Source organism: Cyphomyrmex costatus, unplaced genomic scaffold (genome assembly GCF_001594065.2).
Source record: "Cyphomyrmex costatus isolate MS0001 unplaced genomic scaffold, Ccosl1.0 scaffold14, whole genome shotgun sequence".
Taxonomy (NCBI): Eukaryota; Metazoa; Arthropoda; class Insecta; order Hymenoptera; family Formicidae; genus Cyphomyrmex; species Cyphomyrmex costatus.
Window position 1 is genome coordinate 980,933 of NW_017275390.1, and position 11,819 is coordinate 992,751.

General features: G+C 32.1%; 1 protein-coding gene across 4 annotated transcripts in view; it reads left to right on the forward strand.

Moving 5' to 3' along the window:
- The window catches only part of cora (erythrocyte membrane protein band 4.1 like coracle), a 29,401-nt gene extending 19,696 nt beyond the window's left edge, over positions 1–9,705 (forward strand). For 2 of the 4 annotated variants that reach the window (XM_018551455.1, XM_018551456.1), the window contains exons 5-15: positions 25–363; positions 440–612; positions 1,026–1,168; positions 1,904–1,990; positions 2,622–2,855; positions 3,420–6,986; positions 7,482–7,589; positions 7,831–7,941; positions 8,431–8,535; positions 9,069–9,275; positions 9,359–9,705. In XM_018551455.1, the coding sequence (XP_018406957.1) occupies positions 25–363; positions 440–612; positions 1,026–1,168; positions 1,904–1,990; positions 2,622–2,855; positions 3,420–6,986; positions 7,482–7,589; positions 7,831–7,941; positions 8,431–8,535; positions 9,069–9,275; positions 9,359–9,538 (5,254 nt within the window). In that variant the 3' untranslated portion in view covers positions 9,539–9,705. The remainder of the gene's footprint in view (positions 1–24; positions 364–439; positions 613–1,025; positions 1,169–1,903; positions 1,991–2,621; positions 2,856–3,419; positions 6,987–7,481; positions 7,590–7,830; positions 7,942–8,430; positions 8,536–9,068; positions 9,276–9,358) is intronic. The other 2 variants (XM_018551459.1, XM_018551458.1) reach the window with 2 other exon arrangements.
- The last annotated feature ends 2,114 nt before the right edge of the window (positions 9,706–11,819 follow it).

Sequence of the window (11,819 nt, forward strand, 5' to 3'; positions counted from 1 at the left end):
TTTTTTTTTGCAATTTTTTTTTAGAGGTCAAACACCCGCCGAAGCTGAATTACATTATCTCGAAAATGCGAAGAAGTTAGCTATGTATGGCGTAGATCTTCATCCCGCGAAAGATTCAGAAGGTGTTGATATAATGTTAGGTGTATGTGCTTCGGGCCTTCTTATTTATAGGGATCGTTTAAGAATTAATAGGTTTGCCTGGCCGAAGATATTAAAAATATCATACAAAAGGCATAATTTCTACATTAAAATCAGACCGGGTGACTTTGAACAGTTTGAATCTACAATCGGATTTAAATTGGCGAATCACAGAGCAGCGAAAAAATTATGGAAAGTGTGTGTAGAGCATCATACTTTCTTCAGGTAAATAATAACTAGATAATTAGCTTTTTCGTTTATGATACAGCTCAATCAAATGAGAAATTCTGTTTTTTTATAGACTTATGAGTCCGGAGCCTGTAAAGAAAGTAGGATTAATTCCACATCTAGGGTCTCGTTTCCGATATTCTGGAAGAACTCACTACGAAACAAAAAAGACTCCTATTGATAGACAACCTCCACAGTTTGAGAGATCTTTGAGTGGTCGACGACTCACGTCCAGAAGCATGGATGGTAAATAAAATGTTTATCACTTGTGGATGATATTTTAAAATATGAATGTATGACATAATAATAATAATTCTTAGATAACAAGTTTGTTTTTGAATAATAATAATAATAATAATATGATGTTGGCTTAGTAGACATTTAAATTGCTACAATTGTTACTATAGAATATCATACATTTATTCAGGAGTATGTTTAATTTAAAAAAATGTTTGATTGGGACTAAGGCTTGCACAAGCATGAGTTTTTATTGGAATGGTTTTTTTCTAAATTAATATATCGACTTATTATGAGCATTGTTTTACTCTGTACAAAATATTTTCAGAATAACCATTATATGAACCACAAGTGCCTTTTTATAATCATATCTTTAAATCTGTTATACTAAGATGTTGAAGTAGTGTGACTACCTTATACAGCGTTAGGTGGGCCTAAACCAGTTGAAACGTATGGCTCGGAACCAAGCAAACGGCATACTATGAGCTATGAGCCTGAAATGCTTCCTGATGATATAGAACATATAGACAGACGGCCTAGTCCAATCAAGAAACAAAAAGAGAAGGTATTGCATTTATGTGTTTGTTAGAGAGCATTTCTTTTGTATTTAAAATAAACTGTTAGAGTGTAGAGTATGCATGAATTTTCGTCATGCGAACGTGAATCCGATTTTTGAGTAACAGCAAAATTTATGAACGATGTATTAATATATGTCATAATTGTTAACTCTCGTCTGCGGTCTACGCTTTCAAACTAATCTTTTAATAAAAAAAAATATGATTTATGATTTATGCGATATGACAATCATTTACGATAAAATAAAAAATGCAATGTATGCATATATTTTTTTAAAACTTTCTATTAGAGAAGTCGCGGAACACCAATTGGCTCACGTTCTTCATCAATGCATAGATGAGTCAGTAGATTAAATAATATTTTTCACATGTTTATACATAATATTAATTTTCTATTGATATATATTTGTAGTAATATTTTATATTATATAATACGGTATATTTATTGACTTACCTACGCATATTGCAATAAATTTTAACTCACACTACACACTGATTCGGATCCAATATATAATGTTGCAATAAAAGCATGGCAATTTATAATTGTATAACACATATTATAGAGTTGTGATCACATATTCTTTGACATAAAAGAGTAAAATTAGACTTGATACGTTAGTAAAATTACATAAAGATGTGCCAGGAAGCCCATAAGTTAAATTTTTTTTTCCTTTGGAGCATCGATATCGTTTTATTATTAACTGACACATAACTAACACCAATAGCTCACACGAAAAACAAGTGCCGGAACAACATCAGCTAGCAGTACCAGTAGCCTGGAAGGAGAATATGATGCAGATCGTGGGAGAAAGGTACAGAATTTTACCTGGAACACACTATTGCTTTAATTCTAAGTATATATATTTATCGATGTCGTTTGTACATATGTGACCATTTGGTGTTTTGTTTCTTCCAATGCATGTTGCTACGTTTTTTTCTTATTTATATTTCTTGCAAAATTTATCTATATACACGGCCATCGCCTCAATGTGGGATGTTAGTTACTCATTTAAGCATTTAGCAATATAAGCATGCAGATAACATCCTTAGAGGATCATTTTGCTGTTAATTATTGTAAATCGAGAATTTTAATGAACTTTAAGTATAACTTATTGTTAGAGATAAACGTAAAATTAGTTTTGTTCGGCGACTGACTGTTATTTAATAAGAATATACTATTTGAATGCATTAAAAATTATTAGATTAAGTAAACATTTAGTGTAATATAACATTTAGTGAAATAAAGTTCTAATACAAATTATGATAATTATAACATACATATTTTGAGAGCGCAGACCGTCATTCATAAAGCATGCATTGTATCTTGAAACATAGTATCGTATAGTAGTTTTTAGTATTATTTTTTAGTATTATTTTTTAGCAATATAGCAGCTTTATGCTTGTTGCATGAAGCGACGTGTGATTGGGTAAATTTACTTGTAGAAACCGGTCGGAGGAATCGCTGTCCTACCGCCCGGTGATCTATCAAAGAAGAAAAAGGATAAACAAAATGAAAACGAAAAGGAAAATCACAATGATCTGAATAATACTGATCTGATTAATGACAATGCTCGTCTTGACAATATTGATGACAAATCGCCACCTAAAAAAGAGTCAAAAAAGAAGGATAAAGAAACCCCTGAAAAAATAGATAAAGAAAAGAAAGAGAAAATTAAGGTAAGCTTTATATGTATGCGCGCGTCTTGATGCTTTTTATGAAAAATAGATGTATAGTTTAGAAAAAATAATTTAAATATTTTTCACAAATGACTTACGATTAGAATTTATATATATACATATATGTATATAATTAATATTATTTTTAAATATTCTAATTCAGTAAGTATTCTGTCAGATTTCGATAATTATGTGAAAGAATGTCACATTGAATGTGTAGTTGTTTTTTTAATTGAGTACATACATTCGCATAATTCAAGTTTGCACGAACATTAGTTTATATTTTTGCAGAAATAATAGAATTGCATTAATATGTAGATTTTATTAGCTTCATTTAAATGTAATAAAAGTTTATTATATATACGTGGTATTATATATACATATATATATATATTATTATACGTTATTATATATACATATATATATATTATTATACGTTATTATATATACACATATATGTACGTGCGTGCGTGCGTGCGTGCGTGCGTGTGTATGTATACATATATTACTTATATTATGTATAGCATGTATTTTGTATTGCATGTATTTTGTGTATTATCCAAGAGTCCTGTTGGCGGTTTCCTGTTTACCAAGAAGGACAAGGATAAGAAACAAAAAAAGAACAAAGAACTCGATGAATCCATGGACAAAAGTGATGCCGAATCAAATCTTTCTACATCGGAAAAACAAGGAAAGGAAATTGATAAGAGAGTAGATAAAATCCAAGATCCCTCGAAATCTCAGCTTCCTGGTTATACGAAACCTTACGATTACGAAGAAACAGAAGTTTCACCTACAAAAAAATTTACTCCACTTGGTTTTACGTACGAAGATAGACCCGCGTCGCCAGGTATACAGGACCAACCGTCGCCTACTTCAGCTAGTCGGAAAGCTACAGGATTAGCATTTAATTATGCGCCGGGAGAAGAAAAGAAAGTAGCAGAATCCGTGGAGAAGAGGAAAACAAAAGAAGCAGACAAACAAGCACCAGGTTTAAAGACGCCAGGGCTCAATTATGTAGAGTCTGCTGGTCTTAAAGAGCAGCAAAAGAATGCTATGAAAGCAGGTATTGAGGAGAAGGATACATATAACAAAGAACCTATAATGGAGAAGGACCAAACAAAGGCTTTCATCACTAGTGAACGTCAACATGGAGATATCGGTCAACCTGTAATAATCCCACCAGCACCAGTAGAATCAAAACCAGATTATCATATTCTGCCTCTTCCCGATGGCTCGAGAATCATTGGAGGTGTTATTTATACCAAAGAAGGTAAACCACTAGATCAAAGCCATCTCGGACCAGACAGCAGTAAAATAATAGATGGTAAAGTTTACGGAAAAGACGGTAAACCGTTGAAGAAGGCAGATTTCGGACCGCATGGAATTCATATCAGCAATGGTATAATTACTGGGAAAGATAACAAACCTTTCCATCAAGAAATATTAGGTACAGATAGAAATTCGATAAAGAATGGAATTATTTATTCTGCAAACGGTGAAATGGTGAAACAGTCTTTCCTCGGGCCGGATCACACAGTGGTTAAAGAGGGGAAAGTATCACTGAAGAATGGTAAACCGGTTCAATATTGTCCATTAGGTGCAGATGGAACATACGTGAAAGAAGGTCTCATATTTACATCAGAATCTAAACCTATGACTCAGGGATCATATGACACAGATGGAAAATATATAGTTGCCGGTATAGTATGTAATGAAGAAGGCAAACCTTTAAATAAGATCGCGATTATACCTGACGATACGTTTATTTGTGACGGCTTAATACATGGAGGAAATGGAAAACTGCTTAATACAGGCAAGTTAGGACCAGAAGATCATTACATCGCAGAGGGAAAGATTCACTCAAAAGATGGTAAACTGATCAAACATGATTCTTTCAGTTCCGATGGATCTGTCGTGAAAGACGGCATAATTTACTCGAAAGATGGAAAATTTTTAACCCAAGGATCCTTGCTACCGGCTGGTGCTTACTTAAAGGATGGCAAAGTTGTCAGTAAGGATGGCAAACCTATTAAGCACGCATTTTACAAATCTAACGGTAGTTTTGTGAAAGACGGTGTGATACATGGAAATGACGGCAGACTCATGAATCAAATTCCTTTAATAGCCGACGGTCATTTTATCAAAGATGGTTTAGTACACAATAGAATCAACAAGCCATTGTCCCAAGGTCTCTTTAAGCCCGATGATCTTATAATCAAAGAAGGTACATTACGCAACGCAGACGGTACACTGTTGTCAAATGCTACTCTTGGACCTGACGGATTTGTAGTGAAAGATGGCACGATTCTAGTGAAAGATGGTAAACCAGTAAAACACGAATCATTTGGTTCGAATGGAAGCTACATAAAGAAAGGTATTATTCACGCGAAAAATGGAAAACCCCTTAATCAAGATTCGCTGGTACCTGAAGGTGCAGCTATTAAAGATGGTAAGATATATAACAGAGAAGGCAAATTACTAAAATTCTCATTCTTTAAACCGGACGGTAGTTATATCAAAGATGGTCTTATTTACGGTAGTGACAGTAAACTGCTGAACTTGAATGCAAGTTTACCAGAGGATAGCTTTATCGTTAATGGTGTAATATTTGACCATTCGGGAAAGCCGTTGAGCAGAGATTCATTTGGATCCGATGGTTCGTACGTCGCAGGTGGATTGGTCTACGGTAAAGACGGCAGAATCGTATTGCAAGGTGTATTTGGTCCCGATGGTAATACGATTCGAAATGGCATTATCATAGGAAGAGATGGCAAGCCTTTAACTCAAGACGACAAAGGCCCAGACAATTTGGCGGTCGACAATGGAAAAATCGTGGATAATCACGGAAATCCAAAAAATCTATCTTCATTGGTACCCGATGGATGTTACATACAAGACGGAGTGGTCAATGACAAGAATGGACAATTAAAACAAGGTGCATTTAAGCCAGATGGATGTTACATTCGAAATGGTCTTATATATGGCTGGGGAGGCCAATTACTAAATGCGGGATCTGAATTACCTGGTGGTAGCTATATCGAAGAGGGTAAGTTATTTGGAAAGGATGGAAAACTCTTAAATCACGCTATGTTCGGTATCGAAGGCAACTTCATCGAAAACGGAATTATTTATGGAAAGGATAAAAAACCACTCAATCACGGCACGTTCAGCAATGATGGCAGTTACATACAAAACGGTTTATTGTACGGACCAAATGGAAAATTGTTAAACAAAAGACAGAGCATAATCACTGTTACTTCTATTCGCTACGGTTTAATTTGCGGTGATGATGGAAAACCATTAAGGTATGGCAATTTTGACAACGAGGGTAGTGTGGTTAAAAACGGCAGAATTTATGATGACGCGGGAAGATATCTCAATCAAAATGCTTATGGCCAAGATGGTAACTTCATTAAAGATGGTTTGATTTATGAACGCAATGGGAAGCCTCTCTCTCATGAAACCTTACCACCGGAAAGCAGTTTCATACAAAATGGCAAGGTTTACGACGTGAATGGTCAGCCTCTAACGCAGGAGGCATTTGGACCGGAAGGTTTGAAAGTTATACAGGGTATTGTGGTAGATAAAACTGGAAAACCGGTGAAACAGGCGAACTTTGATGCTGAGGGAAATGTTGTCAAGAATGGAATAATTTGTGCTCCTACTGGAAAACCGCTTGATAAGCACTTTACGACTATTACAATCACGATGGTACGTAGAGGATTGGTATGTGACAAGGATGGAAAGCCAATCGCGCAAGCACCATTCGGAACAGATGGTAGTTTTATTAAAGACGGCAAGATATACGACAAATTCGGAAAACTATACAATCAAGAACTTTTCGGCGAGGATGGATCGTACGTGAAAGATGGTGTAATATATGGAAATAATGGTCAACCGACAGACAACACGACTATTCTAAAGGACTTACAAGAGCCATCAAAATCTACTCCCACAAAATTAAAGAAGCTCGCGGTTCCAGCTGTAATACCAACAATCGTGAAAACAACAACCAAGCAATCAGTAGTCAAGGATCAAGAAGGTGTTACACAAAATATTCAAGAAAAAATTGAGGATCTTACACCCGGTGGTACAGGCCAAGTTACGGTCTCTACTCACGTCAATAAGGTGATACACTTGGAAAGAATAAAAGATTAACTTATATACATAAACAATTCATTTTTAATACATTGAAAATTGAATATTAGAAAATCATATTAAACAAACATAAGACTCTGCATGCTTACAAATTACAATTTTTACTATAAAATTACAATTTTTTTTTATTATTATCCAGTATGAAATACTTTTTTTATTTATTTTAATATATTGCATGAAATTGAGTGATAGATCTATTAAAAATGCACAGCTCCAATTCTTAAAGTTTTATGATGAATATTCAGCAAACAAGTTAAACTCTTGCAGTTATCTGTCATTTTTATATAATTTTATATAAATGATATTCTTTCTTGTTTGTCAGTTGACTTTTCCTGTATCATAAAATGTGATACAATGCATAGAAATTTTCTTATTCATTAATTTACACTTGTTACATTTTTCAACCATTATTTACATTTAGTTGTATGTGTCTTAAGATCTTAGTTATATAGTAGTTGTATTTAGGCAGAGGCACCAGATGATGGTAGAACTCCATACATGACAGCAACAGCTGTCACTACACGTACCGCCACGATGCATGAGGATCTTGAAAAGAATCAGAAGACAAGTCAGGTTTGTGACGAGCATTATTAATGTTTCCTATAGAATTAAAAATTATTCGAAGCCTGTATTTTATATGATAAAAGTAGTGTCAATAAATATTTAAAGTTTGATAAACTTAAATTTATATTTTATTATACTTTGTTTTATACACATAGAGCCTTATAATTTATTATATTTATATGTTCCATATGTTCCTTATTTCTTTAGTTTTGCCTAATTATTATTTGCTATAATTTATTTTTTACATTAGGTAGAAGAAAAAACTGTAGCGCATACAACTGCGACTAGTGCAACGAGACAGGAACAACGTGTAGTAACACAAGAAGTTCGAACCACGAGTCATGTGCTTTCCGGCGAACAGGTAATACTAATTGCCTTTTTCAGGAAAATACGCTTGAAATTAATAGGTGAAGCATGTAAGCGTTTTTGCTACACGGATATTATTTGAATTTTGATCTATCATTTCACATTTAAATATGTATCGTTTCATATAACTGTACTGTATACATATCATCATTTCGCATATAATTGTAGCACATATAAAAGATCACTTCATATAAGTATAAACAATTATGTACATTAATATATGTATAAATAATGGTAGTATTGTGTATGTGAAGGTTTTCAGTTTAGAAGGTCGTATTTTATCTTAACATTTCATATTATATATGCATAAATTATGTTTACATTAAAATATTATTCATTTATGACTAAATCAATTAAATATGATTGTAATATTACTAATTTAACAATAATAATTAGTATCATTTATTCATATCATATGGAATTTTTTTATTTTTATTTCTTGTAAATAATTTTGCTGGCTTGGTTAACACGTTGCATGGCGTAGCTGTTCTCACGAAGGCTAAGTACATCGAGTTCAAGCAGTGGAGATTCGGGTACACCAATTGATCTTGACGATGACCAACAAGCTTTCTACAATCAATACTATCAGGTAATCTATTGAATAACAGCCACAAAACTTTCTTCTATTAATATGGAGCAGAAGATAACGCATATTTAGAACAACGGGCAACAGGTATTCATACACACGAAAAATTTTAGCATTTTGCCTCGCCAGCTAATCTAAAACGATGCATTTGTATTAAGATATGTGTTTTTACCCATATTACATATTTAAAAAACTGTTATTTTGCATTGTTTTGTACATTGTACAGAAATGCTTACAGAAAACGTTCGACAACTTTAATGCATTTCGTTGAAGACCTATACATATAGTTATTAAAAATGCAGATGTAATCTCTCCTTCTCCCTCTTCCTCTCTTCCCCCTTTCTCGTGTAAATATAGATGGATATATCTCAATATATGGATATATATCAATTTAAGAGATAATTGGTCTTTTAAATTATTCTTATTCTTTTATTAAGTTTTAACATCTATTAATTTTATATCTTACTTTATCATTTTTATCTTCTATATATTATTAAGTCTTTAAGTAAAAGAATTTTGAATAAATTTTGATACAGGGAGACCCAGCCGTGATCGCAACTGAGAAGCACGTTTACACGGGAGAACCGGATAGTAATGTAACAACGACAACTACAGTACCTGTAGTGGCAACCGAAACAAGAAAGGTAGCTCTTGAAAGTGAAGATGGTAACTATAGTGCCACAGGAGAAATAGTCAGTACCCAAACCATATCTAGTAAAACCCGTACTGTTGAAACTATTACGGTTGGTATTATTATATGCTAATCAAGTCTCAATATTATTTGCGGCTGTCTATAATTTTTCAATAAATACTATTTATCTTACAGTATAAAACGGAAAAAGATGGTGTAGTTGAGACGCGAGTGGAACAAAAAATAACGATACAATCGGATGGTGATCCAATTGATCACGATCGAGCTTTAGCAGAAGCAATACAGGAGGCCACTGCTATGAATCCAGATATGACAGTGGAAAAGATAGAAATACAGCAACAAACGGCGCAGTAATTAATGGAGGATTGTCCTTCATACATACATAAAAGGGCACTCTTGGTCTATAAATAACACAAACAATTCGTAATCTTAGAGACTAGAAAAACAAATTGGTATTTACAATATATAATATATATATACATATATTGGATGCATTGTCTTCTAATGCATCATAAAAAGAACCAGACTGAAATATGCTATAAAAAATGTCGATAAGTCTTTAAATATTTTATGAGGTTAATATAAATATAAAGCAAGGAACAATAAAGCTTTATACCTTTTCTCGTAAAAATAAAAAAAAATTTCTATACGGCTTGCCCGATAATTCGAGCTTAAACTCGATTAAAAATTGAGTTTGATAGTTGAAAGGAATAAAATATTGGTGAAATCTTTTTGAAGAAAGAATGGTACCTCGTACTATAAACTACAGTGTTCATATTAAAATAATTAAGAAAGTGTATTTATATACACGGAACATAAATAAATTAATAAATAAATATTATATAATGTATACATAGCTATGTATGTATGTAAACAAATGGATAAACTATTTATACATAGTTATGGCGATAATTATATATATATAAAAGAGACGGGGTGCCCTGCAACTTGAAGTTTTGATAATTGAGTATTTCATAACAATAAAAAGAGAAATGATGACAGTCATACAAGAAATAACTAATATATGCAACAATTATTAAAAATTTGCAGTAAAATATAATACCAGAATATTCCAAATTGAAATACTAATGTCGAAATATTTATAATCAACCAAATTTATTAAAAATCCTCTCGACTTATCGCAATCCTTTCTCCTCTAACGAAAAATCATTACTTTCTCTGTTTCATCTTTGAGTGTGATATATTACAAGTTGTTAAACAATAACTAAAATATTCTGATTCATAATATAAAGAAACAAGTAAAATACGTTGCAATGGGTTACATATATATATAAAACATAATTTATGGATCCGTTAAGAAAGACTTCTCAAAGATGAATCAATAGAAAGTAAGATTAAATAAAGTTAAGCAGAATAGTTCTACTACATATTGTCTGTTGTAATGCTTAAATGCAATAAGGTAAGCTTCTCAGCAAAAGGTATATGTATAGTTTGACTATCTGTGAAATCGATATTTGCTTTCCAAACAGTTATTATAGGGCACGATTTATTAGCAGGGAATGTTCGTGCGAGTTCCCGTGTCGTACGTCGAGCACTTACCATGCGCAAGTGTATCGAGTGCTTGCTAAAGACAGATACATTGAATTAACAATCTCGGCTGATGTACAATTTTATTCACACGCAATAGTTGCTCGGCGTGCAACGCGCGAACTAACTCTATTCAAGCCCTGGTTATTACATAACATGTGACAAAGTCAGAATATGTTACATATGATACATATATATATATATATACATACATATATGTGTATATTGCTAATCGAGAAATATTTAAAATCATCATAGTTTCGTATATCTAAAAGATAATATAGATAAAGTACAGAAATTACGTTGGTAATAATATTGTATTGTTTTTCATGTTGCAGCTATATGTATAATCATAAAAGATATACTATATTGATAGAAAAACTATGTAGATTTTATTATATTTCCATTATAACGATTAATGCAAATAGATTCATATATATGTATATATAAATATATATGGCGTGCGTGTATGTGTGTATGTATGTATGTACGTATGTATAAAACTTTATACCAAGAGCAGTGATGTGCATTGGTCAGCGTATATGTCTAAATTTAGCTGTAGCTTATGTAGTTATAGAACTACAATTTTACGTAAACATTTATTAGTTAAGTGATTTATGTTCCATTACCATTCACATTACGATTTAAATAAACAAAATAAATGTAACATATAAATTTTCACTGAAAAGAATGGTGCATATTAATTTTGAGCTTTGTATACATTTTAATTTATGCAAATTATTCTAAATGAAAAATTCAATATATAAATATATCGTATTTTACTAGGCTTGTTTTATACCTTTGTTTTTTACTATATTTTTTATTAATTATTATAAACAGTATTTTAGATTTTATTTTTTATAACATATGTATACATATAAATATTTTGTTTAAATAAAAGATACGTATAAACTTCAAACGAGGGGGAAGATTCTTGTTTTTTTATTTTTATACATTACATTTTTACAAAATGTATAGTATATTAATATTTCTAAGAATTTTTGGAAGAATGTATTCTTATAGTTTGTATTCTTGCCTAATGTTTTTTGTTATTACAGATTACAGAAAGTATTTATCGTATATACAA